Below are 18034 nucleotides of genomic sequence, written 5' to 3'. Positions count from 1 at the left end.
AGCAAACCTAGAGGTTATAAAGTGTAATTAACTCTTTTTTTTTTACAAACACATGATTTGATTTTATTAAGACGAAACGCTTAACAAGACACATATTGAAAACCAGCCGAACAAAGGAAGAACTAAACAAATAGTCATTTTGTTTTCAGATCGCTTAACAGATTGAATATTCATATTCTTTAATCTAAAGAGTATTACAATGATATCTCGAGCCATCCAACCTACATCAGTTATGAAACTAGTTGCATCGCGAGTGATCTTCACATAAGCATCATCTATAGTCCAATGTTCGAAGCCATTAGTCAAATCAACAAATAGTGAAGCACCAAATGTCTCCAAAATATGAACAATTTTTTGTGTGAAAGGTGAGCTCTTGCGGTATCCACGATCGTCCTAAAATTGATGCGAGTCCTATAGATCTCCCAAAATACCGTATAAATCCCTTTTAGAATGATAATTAAAACACATACAGAAACACACAAGAATAACTAAACATCACACTAACGTCTAAAAGGATGTGCATACACTGACATGCCGAAAAGATGGGCACAACTTTGATAACAAGGTACCCAACAAAATTTAATCCAAAAGGATTATATCTGAATTTTATTGAAAAACTAATAAAATAAAAGAGGGGACGAAGGAGCGAAGGGGTTAATTGACGAGGGAGATGAAGATCTGGAAGACGGAGAAGTGACGGCTGAAATTTTAATTACGGAGTCTCCTATCAAAACAGAAGAGAATTATTCTTAAGCTACTCTAATCTCATCTAATACAGAGGGATTGTAGTGAAAAAAACTTTAAAATAAATTTTTTCTTCCTGAAAACACCTTCGTGTGTTCAGAATTAATGATCACATCTAATTTAATATGGAGTGTTTTTATAATAAAAAGACCCTAAATTTAACAATTTTCTCCACGAAAGTGCAAATTATTTAGAAATGGTCACATGACCTGCACTTGCCTTGGGGTTTAGCACAGGGTTTAAGCACAATTCTTTGAAAATACTCTCAATCACACTTGATTTCATAAACCCTAAAACTCAAAACCCCATAAAGATGCAACCTTTACACCCAAAATCACTTGTTTGCTTATCAAAATTAGATCTTTTGACCTTTTCAAGAATACCCAGAAGCCCTTTTTTCCGAATCTCCCAATTTTCAAGCACCCCTTCTCCCCAGTTCCACTCTCATTCGCATTACCCTTCTCGAAGATACGAGGAGGAGAGTAGGCTTTTACGGGTTTCAGTATGGTGGGACATCGAGAATTGCACATTGCCTGCCGGGACTAATGTTTTTAGAGTGGCTCAGAATCTTACTGCTGCTGTTAGGAGGAATGGGATCAAAGGGCCGGTGCAGATCACGGCTTTTGGGGATGTGATGCAGCTGTCGAGATCGAATCAGGAGGCGTTGTCGTCGACTGGGATCAATCTTACTCATGTTCCCAGGGGTTTGGTGTTCTGATCTTTGTCTGCTTTTGTTCAATTGCTGTTTTTGTGTATGTGGTTGTGAATAATGTTCGTATTCGAGAATTTTATTGGAGAATTGTAGCATGATATATTAATGCTTGTGACATGACATTATATATATGTTGTGCTTATGCCTGTGGTTTTATTACTGTTTTTGTACTGATGTTATCGACAGACTGTGCTCTATGAGCTTAGAGACTGTGTGTATGTTTGGTTTGGTTTGATGATTGACAGCTCTGATAGGAATTTGCTAATTCATATGTGTGTGTCATTGCAAAAAACTTATTATTTGGTGTAACTAGTAAGGCAATTTATGTTGTTTAATAAAACTCAATGTTAATTTTTAATGGTTGATCTATATATGGAATCATGGATATGATGCGGTCCTACTTGATTTTTAATGGTATAAGATCTAAATTTTTTTCATGGATACAAACTTACCTATATAAATCTTTTCTGCAATGCAGGTGGAAAGAGCAGTGCTGACAGGTCTTTACTTGTTGACCTTATGTACTGGGTTTCACAGAATCCTCCACCAGCACATCTTTTTTTGATATCTACCGACGGAGATTTTGCCAATATTCTACACCGCTTGAGATTAAGCAATTACAATATATTGCTTTCTAGTTCAGAGAATGCTCCTGTGGTTCTCCGCAGTGCTGCAAGTATCATGTGGCTCTGGAAGTCTTTGCTTAAAGGAGAAGATCTTGATGGAAAGCATTTTAACCAGCCGCCAGATGGCCCTTATGGTTCTTGGTATGGACACTACAAGTTACCACTTGATAACCCGGTTGCTGTTACTGCACAACCAGTTGCACGTGCTGATGGTTTGTCAGATGCGGAACCCAAGCTTCGTCCAGTTCCAAAGACTGTTGTGAAGCAGATTCGTGATGTAGTGAACTTATATCCTGAGGGAATATCTATCACAGATCTTCATTCAGAGTTGGGAAAGAATAACGTGCCTTTGGATAAAGATTGGTATGGATATAAAGAATTCTCCTGTTTTATACTATCAAATTCACACATTCTGAAGATTCAGTCCTGGGGTGAGAGCCAGCTCTCTGTCCGAAGTATTGCACCCACTGGTGAGGGAATTTTAGGCATACACGCAGAAACAGTTACCAATGATAAGGACCTAAAGAAAAACATTCCAGAAAATATAAATTATAGTGAAAGCTCTTCTTCACGCGTGGAAGACAAGACATCATTTCCTATTTCATCAAACGCCAATGTCAAAGAGCCTATAAGAAACTTGAAAGAGTCACGAAAACAGGTTAAAGAATCAGTAAAACAAGTTCTAGTCACCTCTCCCCTTGTTGAGAAGGTAAATGGTACTGAAATCATTAAAGAAAACTTAATGAAGTCAGAGGAATTAAAGAATGTGGAAGGACCTCAAGAAGTAGTTCCGAATCCCCCTCTAGTTGCTGAAAATGAAAAATGTGCTGAAGTATCCATGAGCAATTTGGAGGGACAGAGTCCTGATTCTAAAATTGGATTTCTCAGAACAATATGGGGAAAGTGGTTGCATGGTGAAAATACTGCTTCTGCGAATAAAAATGTGGAACCAGAGGATCTTACTACTCTGAATGAAGACAATAAGAGGATAGAAGATATGAAGAAAGAGTGTGTGGAATCCACTTGTCAATGTATTGATGCAATACAGAGATCTCCGAAGGTTTCAGCTACAGAGCAAACAATTATAGACGAAAATGGGGCTACAAGCTGTGAAACCACTAGAGGCCCAGGAATTCTCAATAAGATGATTAGGTGGTGGAGGGGCCCAGAGTCTGATAATTCAACTAAATTAAGTAGTGATAACGTAACCACTACCAAGGTTGATGACAACGAGCAGGGTGTCTTTACAAACTCTTTTTGGGATGATATGGTTGCTTTCTTGCAAACATCTAGTGGTTCAAATCTGGTGATGCGGTCAAAGTCCAGGTATGTTCTTTCTTGATTCATTGTAAGTTCTTAAATGTATGGCTTTATGTTACTTTTAGTTATGTTTGGCATCCATGTTACTTTTAGTTATTTTACTATGCAAGTCCCTCATTCCAAAATGTATTCTTTTCCCAATATTAGGTCATCAATAAAGGTTTTTTTTTTTTTTTTTTTTTGCATGAATTAGAATTCATATCCTGAACACGGTTTACAATACATGTTTAGTAAACAGCACAATTTATTTAGCTGCTGGTTAGCTTGATGTCAGCATAAATAGTGAGAATGGAATGTATGATCAGACTATTAATTATATTTGTGATTACTGAATTAAGTGCTAAATGTGTGCTCAGTTCTGATTGGGTGTATCATACCAGTTAAAATCTGACCCTGAAATTTCAAATTCTAGACTGTTAGGTTCTGTTCTCTCTCATCGATACTAGTTGATATGTTTTATCAATAATTTTCCCCTGCTAAAGAATTTTTGGTGGAAAACTGCACTTGGAAATTTAATGTTCAAGTCAAATAACTGAAAGTTTGTCCCCATTGGAATGGAATGAATTATAAAGTGAGAGCTTACATCAAGTCATATTTTTCAATTTGAGTATGTGTTTCTTGTAATTTTTTTTACTCTATGGGCTCTGCAATTGTTTTGAGATTCTTACCGGCGGTATAAGTTGTAAAATGCTCCGTCATTTGCTATTAATGACCAGCTAAGAAATTCAGTGTCTTAATGAAGAACCCTTACATTTTGACAGTTTGCTACTTGCTAGCTTACCTGTTAAGTACAAATTTCACCAGTTTGGTTTGTTCTAATATTTAAACATTCTGTGAGTGTTCTGTGTTATGTTAACTGTTATGTCCCATATTCTTCTTTACTGCCTCATTGCCTCTAAATTGAATTGGACAGTATAAATCAATAATTGAATAATGTCGATTCTTACCTTTTTTTTTTTTATGTACATTTACAATCGTTTATGATTGGACTCTTATTCACCATTGTGGACAAATACTTAGAAATTATTATCTATTACTGACAATGGTATTATTTGATCTGGAATGTGACAGAAAAGAGATGGCGTGGAATTTGCAAAATCAGGGTCCTGCAGTTCTCCGATATATTATTGATTATGATTGTGTACGCTTGGTGGACTTGTTAATTTCAGAGAAGAAATGGGTGGAAGAAAACCCCTCCCAGAAGTATCCTTTTAAACTCAATCTGTCATTTGAAAGTGAGTTTAATAAGTTAAATGGGGTGAAAAAAATCTCTGTAGATACTCAGTCGCAGGCTGAATCAGAGAAATTACCAGCAGATGGGGAAAATACAAATGTTCCTCCAGCAGTTCAAGAAAAACCCATCAACCCCAGAGCTCAGATTATACAGGACTGCCAGAAGCTTGTAGATTACATTGTGAAAACATATCCTGAAGGTTACCATATAAGATGCTTTAAGAACCTGTTCCTGCAGAGATATGGCTATTCCCTGGATGTGAATAAATTGGGATATTTAAACTTAAGAAGCTTGTTACAGATAATGGTCGGGGTGAAAATTGATGCCAGTCACATCAAACCAGATATTCGATTAAGCAAAGTCATGAAGTTTTTTGATCAAAAAAATACTTCTTCCAGTGTTCCTGTAAGCAAGTCAGTGAAAAGTCGAAATCTTGACTTCCCATGGGAGGAACTTGGGCCAGTTTGCCATGATAGTTCAAAGAGAAATGAGATGGAAAGGTCAAGTCGGATCAAGAAAGAAGCAGTTATCCGGCCTGTTGATCATAATTATGATACCTTATCAGATGATGAATTTTCTAATACGGAGGCAGAAAACTCATATTTATCAGGGTTAAAAGGGCAAGAGCAGCCTAGAAAAATAGTGAAACATAATTCATTGCTGGAAATCCTTGATACGTGGCATAATGGGAAGGAAGATAACAATGCTAGATCTTTACTGATAGATGTGAATGACATGGTTAATGATGGTTCTAGGAAAGGTCGTGGGGGTAACTTTGGCCAGAAGCCGCAGTCTGGCAAGAGCTATTCTTTTGTTGCTGATCAAGGAAGGGGGGGCTTGATGAAGTCAGGTGAAAGTGCGGCCGAATCAAGGGTCCCGACTTAAATAAGAGGTGAATCTAGGTTTATCTTCTGGGCATGAATTTATATCGGTAATGGGTATTGATGAATGTTGCTTGCTTCTGCTGCTGCTGAGGATAGATTAAGAAACAGAAATTTCATTTTTTGATATATAGATGGGATATTTTAGCCACTTAATTAATGAGTTAAATGTGTAGATTCGTATTGTACAGACATTGCATCAACTAAATTATTGCTTACGAGTAGGATTTGTAGAGTTATGATGTTAATGGTTAATACTAAACGGAATGAAAAATATAACTTAAAAAATGTTTGATAATCCTATCAACTGAAATGGTGTTTTTTGATGTAGGAAAATATGTACATAAAAAAATAGAAAAAAGCAAGTACGAAAATGTGGTGCAAATTGATGTACACTTTTTACATGCTTTCATCGAATACTTTCACTACAACATCAAGTGTGTAACGAGAGAATAGAAAAAATTACTCTCTCCGTTTAAAATTAGATGTCCACTTAAAAAAAAATCACACAGTTTAAGAAAAGTAAATATTCACAAATTAATTGCATTAACTGACCATATATGTGAAATGAGATTGATATAGGAAATATAAAACAAGATAAGCGAAGTAGAATTGACTTTAAAAATATGATTTTGCATTAAAAGTTGAAATGGACAACTGATTTGAAACAAATTATTTTCTTAGAAGTGGACATGTAAATTGAAACGAATAGAATATTATATGAAACTTTCAAAATCTAAAGATAATACGTACATCGGTAATGTACGGGATTTGTTTCAGCAACTCACTAAATCATAGTTTTACTTCTTGCTTCAATCATTTTGTGCTAATATTTATATACATACATATATAGGTTTAGTTTTATCTCGCTATAGGTAAATTTTGTGGTATGTTTTTGAAAATTCAAATGGTCTTTTTTTTGGTTGAATTGTCAAGTGAGTATTTTGAAAATATTCTTCAATTATGATTTTAGATTAGAAAGTCCGGCGTTTGAATTCATTTGCATGTGTACGTGAGTCTGTTTTGTTTTTCTCTTGCTATGAATTGATTTTTTTGTTTAATATTGAATCCTGAAATGGTCTTTGCTTTTATTTATTGAAAATTGCAAGAGGAGTTTATTGTGAATGTTTTTGAAATTTGATTTTTAATTCTAAAATTTCAACTTTTAGGTTAGTGTCTTGACATGTTTGGATTAATTCCTTGTGATGTAAATATAGAAATGAAGACGTTTGTAGATTTACTTAATGAAGACTCAAATTTGGAATATGAGGAAATGATGTTTTCTCGATCTAAATCCTAATCGCAAACTCAAAATCAACCCGAGAGAGAGGGTTCGGAACTGAGAAAGGGCATGAGGTCAAAAAAATTTCTGATAAAAGAAGATATGTTGCTTATCTTCAGTTGTGGGTATAGATCCGGTGCAAGGAAATAATCAAACGCATACATGTTATTGGAATTGAAATTGGAATAATTATGAGGAAAATAAAGAAGGGCTTGAAAGTGATCAAAGTGCAAATTCTTTATATAATCGTTGGTGCACAATTAATGAAAAAGTCGTCAAATTCATTGATTTTGACCATCAAATGTTCGGAAGAAATCAAAGTAAATTGAGTGAGCAAGATGAGGTACCGATCTGCCTATGGTCTTTAATGATGAAATTGCACTGGGATGTTATTTATAGATATGCTTCTCTAGTAGATAGAAATCCAGATAATTATAGACAATTATTTATATAACTAGTTTCATATTTAAGTATTTATAATAGAAGGGATATTGCAATTAAGATGGTTTTTAACTGATCCAGATCAAGTTTAAATATTTATAAAATAACACATTTATTTTGTACAGGTCAATCAAGCAATAGAAATGTATAAGCGGGAAACGAAGGAGAAATTTATGTCCATACGTCACTAGAATGCATTGCAGTTCTCATTAAAATATCAAGCTAGTTTGGCAAAAAAAAAAAAACAAATCAACTAAAGACAAAGATGCATCTTCACAATCAGTAGATGGTCAGATTTCTATAAGCCTAGAATCCGATGATATGATCGAACGTCCAATTGAGAGGAAAGATGAAAAAAAAATTTAAAAACAAAAGCTGCAAACGAAGCAAAAGATGAGGAAGGCTCGGAAATTCTCAAAACAATGCAAAAAGATGCATTGGCTATTGCTTCTTCAAGAAGTGAATCAATTCAAATGAGTTTGCAATTGCAAAAGAAAATGATGCAGTTACAAAAGGAGGAGTTGCAGCTATACTTAATTAAGGAGGAGTTGGAGCGGCAAAAGAAGAGCGAGAGAGGCAGATTTATGAAGCATCCATCATGACAATGGACACCAGTAAAATGCTATCGGATCACGCCAGATATTATGATGCACTCAAAGCCAGGATAATAAAAGATATGTCATAGTTTATTTTCATGTTATGTACTTGACTTTAATGTGCGAATATAATGTATTAGACTTGTGTTTGCTTATTTAATATATCAAATTATTTCCTGACAAAAAAAATATCCAATTATTTTCGTTCGTTAGGTTTAAAAATATTTCAACTGGTTCGGTTAGTAAAAAAAATCATAACCGTTTGTATTTGAAAATAATAATAATATATTATTTTTAAAATATAGCTAACACCATCGAAGAATATCACCTTAGAGGTCCAACAAATTTTTTACATAAACATGATTTTATATTATTTAATCCAACCATTTTAGCTAATCCCCTTTTAGATGCTCTTATATACCAAGTAATGAAAATGTACGCATTTTATGAATGATATGCTCGGACCTCTTACATTTTCATTTATATGACCGTACAATGCATCCAATCATATAAAAGCATTGTGAATGTACTAATATAATATTTTTTTTGTAAATTGATGGGAGAATGATGTATTGCCAGGACCTCTTAGGAGGACAATTATAATGGACAACTCCTATTATGTTAGCGATAATGTAGGCTGTTAGAGATACGGGCTATAGAGTGTTTTCGTGTTAATTGACTCCCGCGTTCATGGATTCTTTCATATGCACAGAGGGAGCTATTCCATGAGGTTGGGATTGGCCAATTTGCCAATTAGGAGGCGAAAGTTCAGAATGACACAACATTGGTTTTAAAACTTATTGAGCGTTGAAGGTCAGAGACCAATATTTTTTTCTAATGAGGTGTGGAAAAATGACCATTACGCTACATGATGTTGGTTTTGTTCTTGGATTGCCTATATTGGGAGAGCCATGGCAGGCGTTGCTATTGAAAACCTTAGAGTGTGGTTTATTAGGCATTGGTTCGAGCCATTGACAAATTAAGAGATTCATGATGCTTAGCTTGGTGCAAGTCTAGTGGATTAAGTTCACTTGCCTCCATAAGAAGTATGATAAAAGGTTATGGTTGATTCAGAGTGGAGAGCTTTATATACATAAACTTAGGGGTCATTTGACAAATCATATCTAAATCAACCAAATCAATAAGCCGTCTGAATACATTATCGATGATATTGTTTGTTAAGGTTCTATATCTAAATTATCTGATTGATATTTTTCCGACATACAATTTTATATATTTTATATAAAAATAATAAAGTTTATATAAAATTAATAATTATATAAATAAAGCTCTAATATAATTACTATCTTGTATTCTTGATAGGATATTATTTCATTTAGTCAACATGATATAATTTTTTTTTAATATTTAATATTAACTTGGTTTATATTTTAATAAAGTAGATTAAATTTTTGTTGATTAATTTTAATTTTGGAGTTGTTCTTGCTATTTGCAGAATTAAAAATTCAAGTTTTATTTACATGAATGTTATTAATATTAAAAATATTCATTCCATACTCTATCTTGTATAAATTATTTTTTAATTAACGAGTGCGTGAAGAATTAAAAAAAGCAGGTGATATTATAGTTACAAGCCTACATGATTCGCTCAGATGATATTTTGGAACTGGGGGATTCAGAAGTTTATGATTCATTCTTATAAAAAGTACTTTTCAAATAAGCTGAATTAAATGACCGAATCATTATCAGCTCATTCATCTTCGATAAGATTAAAACAAATGGGCCCTTATCTTGTGTTTGTTGTGGTAGCAATTCATATATATATTTGTGGGGTCAGGAGTGCTTGCATATCCATACAGGGGTTCAGGGACAACTGTTAGGAAGGTACTGTTTGGGGTTGCTGTTACAGACAGCAACAGCAGCTTTTTGCTGAAAAGCAGGTGAAAAATTGTTTGGTAAATCGAAAAGCAGCTTTTCCGAACAGCAGCTTTTCCGAACAGCAGCTTTTAGCTGAAAAGCTGCTGTTAGAAAAAGCAGGTCCTCCCATGCTTTTGGAAAAAGCTTTTTTTCAGCTTTTGCAGAATGCTGTTATAGATTTCATTATAAAACCTCACCAAAAACATTATTATTTTTTTATATTATAACTCAAATAAGTTAATATCAAAAAATTACCAAACAGTTATCTGATTTCTACAACAGCACTTATTTTACCAGCACTTATTCTGACAGCACAGCAATTTTTAACAGCACTCCCAAACAGACCCGAAGTCTAGCCGACATGTTTGGGATTGTATATGGTGGTCGCAGGACAACTGTTAGGAAGTCTAGCCGACATGTTTGGGATTGTATATGGTGGTCGCAGATATAATCGTACAAGAAGGGGGAGGGGAATGGGAAGGTATGTTTGGGATTGTATATGGTGGTCGCAGATATAATCGTATAAGAAGGGGGAGAGGAATGGGAAGGTGCTTAGTAAGCGTCATTGGGATGGTAAGGGTCCACATCATAATATAACATATTATAAAGGTGTGTTTGATGGAGTTTGAGGTCATATCATGCCTATTTAACATGTTGATTTGGAGGTGCATTTTTCTTGTTAGTGCAGGCTTTCGCTTTTGTGCTATTACATTGTTGAGTAGTAGCATTTATATAAGGTGTTGAGACAGTTTAAACTTCAAAAATTCCCCACTGCTGCCTCCTGTAGGAGTTTGGGCCGTGTCTCAGTCCCAGTGTGGCTGATCACCCTCTCGGACCAGCTACTGATCATCGCCTTGGTAAGTTATTGCCTCACCAACTAGCTATGCACTTTTAGTCTCATGTTGTTATGTTTGTGTATATGAGGCCGAAATCTACGTTTCATCCTTTTAACTTGATGGAGCCAAGCATTTCTAGTCTCATGTTGACATGTTTGCGTATATGAGGCCGAATTCTACATTTCATCTTTTTAACTTGATGGCTACTCGGTTTGTAAAAGTTATGAGATTTATCATAAATGTGTTTTTTATTTCATCTAAGCAACTCTTTTTCTTCTTCTCCTAAGCTCTCTTCATTAGAATTTCAGATAAAATGAATCCAAATATCTATTCGAGATAACATGTGTGTGCATAAAAGTTCCCTAAGCTCTTCCATACAATTTTAGATTTACAATTTTAGATAAAACGAATCCAAATATCTATTCGAGATTAAATATGTGTGTATGAGAGTTCCGAGATTTTTCAATCCTTTTCAACCTCCAAGATAAGTCTTCGCCCAGCTATTTAAAAACGTTAAAAATATGCGGTTTTAAAAGTATTAAAAACATACTTTCAACGATTAAAAATTGTTGAATGTTTTATAATCTCATCATTAGACATTTCATCCGACAATCACAAAATTACGACCTTAATAGTCACCCACATATGAATATTATAAAGACTTAATTCCCAAAAAACTATACAACTATCATGTTTTTTTCATTTTAACCATAATAGTATATTTATTGCAGGATAATGCAAGTAACTTTAAAAAATTATATTCAGAAAACCCACTTTCACTAATCCATAACCACGGTTAAGTTAAAATTGAGATGTATGCCACATATATTATCAAGTTATTAATCCCGAAAGGTAGCGGCTGCGGGTTCCTACGCAAAAAAAAATTTCATTAATTAATATGTGAATTTTATTAATTTTTTATGATCCAATTAAAAGGTCAAAATCCTAATTCACAGATATAGAGCGAATCATAATTTATGTATGAAGGTAGAGGACACTGTTAGCATGATTCTTTTGAAACACAATCAGCCTGTTGGATACCTGTGTAGCGATAATTTTTCATGTGATATAAATAATTGTATCGAATTTATAAATTTATTCAAACTCTTGATCGCTTTATGAATTAGTGTTACTAATTTTGTCGATATATTACTGCAACATGGATATGATAAATGTGTTTTGTTCGGGTACAACCTACACAAGCACATATAATATATATAGTATTTTGAGATTTCTACATGATTTTTAAAAAATATTATATATTTTTTATCCATTTTGTTAGCAATTGTTTGAATAATAAAACTTTATTGAACAAGAATTCATCTAAAAGAACAAACAATTCAAATGCTATGATTTTTGATAATAAATATAATTCTTCAACAATATTAATATTAATATATATATATATATATATGTAATTTTAAAATAAGAGTAAATTCTTACTAATTAAAAAAAATGTAAACTAAACTAAATTAATTATTTAGCAGACAATAATTTAAAATTATATTATGAGTAGCCCTAATAATTCTTTGGTCTGTGTATAACGAATTATGTAAATATTTAAACAAAAATTATAAAAAATGAAATTTTAGTAATGTTGCCTGGGACATCCATTTAATCATGGTTAAAATTGGGTTCTCTCAAATATGTTTTCTATTAGTTAGTTGCATTTTTCTGCAACAAAATTAGTATTATGGTTAAAAATCATAAAAATTTAATAATTTTTTCGGTAATTAAATCTATTATAAACTAACACCTATAAGGAATGTACCCTATCTTAATATACCATCTTATAATCGAAACGAGAACGAGTACCCACATAGAATGCACCATATCATAATAATGTATGCTAAATCATGTCATTGAAAAATCGAATCCGGAATATTGTTCTCCTAAAAAAAGGAGTCCGTATCGTTTAGTGTAAGTACATTTGTAAGAACCAAGTACAACTACTACTATCTTAGATCCCCTTTCTCTTTTAGGTTTCCGTATGAAAGCCCCTGACCAAATGCTCTGTCTTTTCTCAGACAAAATTTACTTTTTCACAGTTCACATCTGCTGCCACCACTGAATCGAGTAATAAAACATAACTTCATCTTTCTATCTAAAAAGGTCAGGATTTTGCATCTCTTTGTGACAGTAATACAAACTAGTCACCATACAAAATAAATATTCAGAATTTTGACAATTCATCTTTCTATCTAAAAAGGTCTGGATTTTGAATCTCTTTGTGACAGTACTACAAACTAATCACCATACAATATAAATATCTGGATAAATAAAATATTCAGAATTTTGACAAGAAGCTACAGCAGGCGAATGTATACATTTAAAAATGTCTGAAACTATTTACGCTGAATAAATCATTTTTACGATGCAAGTCTATGCAGGAGTAGGATGCCTATTTGATAAAAAAAAAAAAGTTGATTAAAACATCAACAAACCAAAACATATTTTATGCAGTTTTAGAAAAACATATATTGCACATAGTTATAGTTATAGTCTTATAGAGTATATATTCTTAAAAAAAAGACATGACAAACTTGTTTGAGATGAGCAAAATTTCAGTTTATCTAGAATATATATATAATTTATAAATAAGACCCGACCAAATTAGAGTGCAGTTGTTATTTTCCCGGGTTAATAACAGAAAGAGGGGATAAACAGGTTCCTGGTTGCCCCAAACAAGCAAAGAAAACTGCGTATAAGTTCGCGCAAGCATAAGTTTATGTAACCAGCTGACTGCTGGAGATTTGTCACATATTAGGGGCACCAATCACCTATGGTTCCTTCCATGAAAGCCACCTTTATTCTTGGCTATGTAACCATTCTTTGGCTTAGGTATCTCATGTATATCCATCACTTGTATCGTCCTTTGTTTTTTAGCTTCACAAATATAGAAGGCAATAATACAAGTCAATGATAATAACTTAGGGATGGGTTATTCAAAGAATACAAAAATTATTGGTGGAAACTATTCATACCATTTTGAGCTTCTTGATAGTTCTCATGAAGCCTCTTTCTTGCTGATGCGAGCCTATCAGGATCTATGGCTGTTTCCTTGTGAGGTCTCTGCAAAATGCCAAAATAGTGTTCAGAAAACATGGCACATGGTTATACCACTCCATTTGGCAGCCAAAAGGAGAGAACACAAGGAGACCAGCTTCAAATATTTTATCAATTAGAATAAAAATCAACATAACATTTCTACTAATCCTCCCCGCACTACAGAAAACCAAGCACTTGCATTTCATTGGCAACAGTTTCATGCTCTATTTGTAAGGCAACAGTATTCACACTATGAAGCGCAAGAAACATCCGCTCAAGAAAATGTATGAACTAAGTAGCAGCTCTAAAATTTTAGCTTGAAATATCAGCCCGAAGAAAATTTATGAACTACACAGCATTATTAATGTCAGTTTGAAAAAATTCGTGAACTATAGAGCACTAATAATGTTAGGATGTATTTTTTTTTAACCTCGAAACATATAATACTTCCATCCTCTCCAAAGTATGCGGAATGTAAGATAACATATTAAAGTAATTTACTAAGTGCATAAGCTTACATTAAGAGGAGGAGCAGAAGCAGATCCAGCAGTAGGTCGGTAGGTAGGTTTCGCCACTAATTCTCTTCTAGGAACAGATTTTGGCTTTTGTTCTGGCTCTGAATTATTCCTTTCTGAGCCAGAGCTTCCATCTACACCAATAGGTATTACAGAACAATAAATGAGGAATAATCAGAGAACAAAAAGGATCATCTTTGAATCAGGTTCCATACTTACTGTTTGGATTAGGGGAATATGCAAAATCAGGGACCTAAAAAGAAAAGTTTAAATCTCAGTAAGCTAGAATTTACAACAAGCATTTTAGCAGAGAGCCTTTGGTTATAGAATGTCACCTGGTGACCATTTGGGAGATTCCTCCGCATGTTCATTGGAGGTGATTCTCCATCAGCTGCCTCCACCATTAAGGAACTTTATTTTTAGACAAAAACAAAGTTGTACAATATAGCCTAAGAATTAGGAGAATCGCGCAGTTAATTACCAATAATAGTAGAAGATGGAATTTCTGGTGGGTTCAACTTCACCCATTCATCAACCAAATCTTTCCATTTTCTGTAAAACATATAATCAGATTAACTCCCAACTACATTCAATCAGACAGAAGTTTTCTCAGTATTGAATTGTCCAAACCTCACTAGTTGCTTCACCAATCTCCTTACTTCATTCGACTCATGCTTCCTTAACCGATTTACATACCTCCCTATATCAGTTTCCTAATCACCAATACAAAAATAAACAGAAACAGCAATTGTCAAAACAATTGAACAGTACATAACAAGCACACTAGTTAACATTTACAATCACAAATGTATAAAGTAAACTAGTGCCAAAAATAGTCATTACCTTAAGGCCTTTGAATGTAATATCCATATCAGCAAGTCCTTGAAGCAATTCAACTAAAGACTCCTCAGTCTGAAACAACAATCATCAAACTTAGACAACTCGAACACAAAATTCAAACTACGAACATTGACTAAATAAAACACATAAAGGTTTGTGCTTATAACCAAGAACCACTAATTTTTACATCGAAATTTGGATGCAAATCATGTTCTCATTTAAAAAAAAAACTTTCAGCTTTAACCCGGAACTTGTGATTTGTACAGAATAATATGGATGCAAATTATCAATCTAATGATTTGCATCCAAATCACCGGTTTAAGCTATAGAAATCACAAGTTATCATTCCTTAATCAGTTAAAAAGCAAGCAAGCAACCTGGTCAGGATCTTCAATCTGGTCCTTAATCCTCAATATCCTCGTCTCCTCATCATCATCAAACAAACCGGCATACGGATCCTCTTCCTCATCATCATTAACAACATCAACATCCTCCTCTCTATGAACAGACTGCGGAGTATACGGAGAGTGCTTCAACTTAGCTTGACTGTTATCCACTTTCACCACCGGCTCCACAATCCTCCTATGCTCATTTACTTGGTCGCCGCAATTCCTACACGCATAAAGTCTCTGCACAATCTCATCTCTCCGATCCTTCAGCTCTTCTCCGTAATCCGACGACGCTACCGCTATCGCCGTATCTATAAAACTCCAAATATCTACTGCTGAGTCGGATAATATCCTCCGAAACTCATCTATATCCATTTCTAATTAACAACACTATCCGAACAAAATAAACCTACTTTCTCAATTATTATAATTACACCACGAAGATCTGCTTAATATAATGCAAATTAATCACAATAATTCAACAAAATATAAACTTAATCATCTAAAATAAATATATATATGATTCAACTTATAACGATGGATAAGAGAGGATTGTGAAGATCTAATTGAGGAGCGAAATGACGAAACGACAATCTGGATGATCGAAACGACGAAGGAGAGGACAAGGAATTAGATCTGTGTGTGATGATGATTAGGTGATGGGAAAAGCTTGAGCAGCCATTAATGGAGGTTAAGATTTGACAGGTACAGAAAAGGAGGATGATGATGATGGAATTTCAATCTGTTTGTTTCAATTTATTTCTGACTCAGTGTGTTATAGGAGGAGTAATTTATTTTATTTTAATATTATTGTTGGAATATGTGTGATGATGTGTGTGTATTGTGTGTGTATAGCTGTGAAGCATCAATATTTTGAGGAAAGCTGTCCAGGCCTCTAGGGTAGAGTTTGATTAGTTGAACAGTAGTTGGTACGGATATTTGTTTATTCAATTAAAAAATATTAGTAATATTCATCATATAAGTTGAAATTAAGCATGTGATACTTTAAATTATTTTATATCTTGCCCTCATTTTGTTTTTTGTTTTTTGGACGTAGTTAAAGTATTTAGAAAACATATTTATATATACATTGTTATTTGATCATTTTTATTTACGAAATTCAAATATTAGTTTCCATAAAATAGAAGTTATGAGAAAATATCAGTGTTGTAAAAAACGGGAATCGGACCTAATCGGTGAAGTTACGGAACAAGGATTAATCGGAGATCAATTGAATTGATCGGGGATTAATCGGATTGATCGGTGATTAATCGGAGATTTAATCAGTTCGGCGAGCTACGGAACAGGAATTAATCGGTGATTAATCGTGATTAATCACCGACTTTTAGAACAGAGGAAAATATTACTTGGCAGCCCAAGTAGAATGATGTAAGGCGCCATACTATCTGTTTGATTTTATAAGTTTTTTTTTCTTTTTTACAGAAAAACGTACTTGCATAGATTAAACTGATTCAGATATAATTACATGATGGATAAGGGCTGACATAAAATGAGCCGCTCTTGCTAACAAGTTAGCCACACCATTCGCAGACCTATGAATAAAAACAACTAGCACGTCATCAAAGTGCTTAGATAACTCAACACAATCCATAACAATAGTATCAAAGTAAGATCTTCCTCGGATTCCATTGAAAACATCTGCAAGAGTTTTAGCATCAGTCTCAAAGATACTTTTTTTTAAATTCATCTCTTTCGCCCAGACCAAAGCTTCTTTCAGACTAAAAGTCTCAGCCTCTTTAGGACGTAACAATCCTTCATATTTCCCATTCCTAGCCATTACAAATTTCCCATTTTCATCGCAAGCTACACTACCGATACCCAAACAATTTTCCTCTTCGAAAATTGCTGCGTCCACATTTATTTTTGTCCAGCCGCGTGATGGCTTCTCCCATTTTCTCGCAGCAGGTGCTGATCTAACTATAATACAGGCCTGTGAGCGCTGATCCTGAACTTTGTTCCAGGTCATTAACAAATTTAAAGCAGCTGCCTTTATTCCAAATACAGATGTGTTTATCTTGTCCCAAACCCATTTGTTTCGCCTATACCATAAACTCCAACACACCAGCCCAACTAATCCACATTTCTCGCAATTACATCCTGCAAACACTCGTCTAAAAACATCTAACACCGTATCTCCAGGTTGTATAGAAATTTTATCTTGTAGATTCATCTCATTCCAAACTGTTGTTGCAAATGCACATGTCAATAAAACATGTATATCCGTTTCTTGGTATGTAAGACACCATGGACATTTGGTTTCAACCTGCACTCTTTTATTTGTTAATTTAAAACAATAATCACAATTTTTATGTAGTTTATACATGTTATCTATACTAGGAAGTTTAAAAAATGTTAGCAAATTAATGTTTGGCGTTGTTAGTTTTAATCGATCGGTATTTGACCGTCTTAACATCGGTTTGTAATCATACTTAAAATATGGGTTAATTATCAAGTTGGTCACTGAAGTGGATTTAATGTATCAAGTTGGTCACTGAACTCAAAACGGTATCAAGATGGTCACAAAAGTCACCATAAATATCAAACAAGTACCTTGAAATATGAGTCCAAGTAGTAAAAATATTATTTATAAAGTTTTACACATTATTTTTAAATGTTAACACAACCAACTAAAAGGTTATGATTTCTAGTATTTAAAATAATATATTTATAT

At 33.8% G+C, this 18034-nt stretch overlaps 2 protein-coding genes across 4 annotated transcripts; one reads left to right on the top strand and one right to left on the bottom strand.

The window, feature by feature from the left end:
* The first annotated feature begins 937 nt into the window (after positions 1-937).
* LOC108223244 (uncharacterized) lies at positions 938-5756 on the top strand. Of its 3 annotated transcripts, none has more exons than XM_017397433.2 (3): positions 938-1448; positions 1935-3408; positions 4474-5756. In XM_017397433.2, exons 1-3 carry the CDS (start codon positions 1058-1060, stop codon positions 5519-5521), a joined length of 2913 nt encoding a protein of 970 aa, XP_017252922.1. In that variant the 5' UTR covers positions 938-1057; the 3' UTR covers positions 5522-5756. The 3 variants fall into 3 exon arrangements, with proteins under 3 accessions (XP_017252922.1, XP_017253000.1, XP_063948904.1); XM_017397511.2 differs by having other exon boundaries at positions 1307-1496; XM_064092834.1 differs by having other exon boundaries at positions 1307-1515.
* A 7347-nt stretch (positions 5757-13103) lies between these two features.
* On the bottom strand, positions 13104-16209 carry LOC108205296 (probable mediator of RNA polymerase II transcription subunit 26c). The gene is made up of 9 exons (XM_017375196.2): positions 15331-16209; positions 14957-15025; positions 14744-14826; positions 14595-14665; positions 14449-14504; positions 14333-14366; positions 14117-14247; positions 13535-13622; positions 13104-13436 (listed from the first exon to the last, which is right to left on the bottom strand). The coding sequence occupies exons 1-9, from the start codon at positions 15715-15717 to the stop codon at positions 13327-13329; spliced, it is 1029 nt and encodes a 342-aa protein (XP_017230685.1). The 5' UTR covers positions 15718-16209; the 3' UTR covers positions 13104-13326.
* Between the last annotated feature and the right edge of the window lie 1825 nt (positions 16210-18034).

The sequence above is a fragment of the Daucus carota genome, chromosome 1 (genome assembly GCF_001625215.2).
Source record: "Daucus carota subsp. sativus chromosome 1, DH1 v3.0, whole genome shotgun sequence".
In the NCBI taxonomy this organism is placed as follows: Eukaryota; Viridiplantae; Streptophyta; class Magnoliopsida; order Apiales; family Apiaceae; genus Daucus; species Daucus carota.
This window is presented reverse-complemented; position numbering and strand designations above follow the sequence as displayed.

Bases quoted from the DNA above. Each gene is read 5' to 3' on its own strand.
- LOC108205296 (XM_017375196.2), bottom strand. From the start codon at position 15,717: ATGGATATAGATGAGTTTCGGAGGATATTATCCGACTCAGCAGTAGAT. The intron at 15,026-15,330 runs GTTGCTTGCTTG...TTGTTGTTTCAG, and splicing joins AGATTGAAGATCCTGACCAG to ACTGAGGAGTCTTTAGTTGA. The intron at 14,505-14,594 runs GTAATTAACTGC...TGGTGGAGGCAG, and splicing joins TCCATCTTCTACTATTATTG to CTGATGGAGAATCACCTCCA.
- LOC108223244 (XM_017397433.2), top strand. From the start codon at position 1,058: ATGCAACCTTTACACCCAAAATCACTTGTTTGCTTATCAAAATTAGAT. The intron at 1,449-1,934 runs GTTTGGTGTTCT...TCTGCAATGCAG, and splicing joins TCTTACTCATGTTCCCAGGG to GTGGAAAGAGCAGTGCTGAC. The intron at 3,409-4,473 runs GTATGTTCTTTC...GGAATGTGACAG, and splicing joins GTGATGCGGTCAAAGTCCAG to AAAAGAGATGGCGTGGAATT.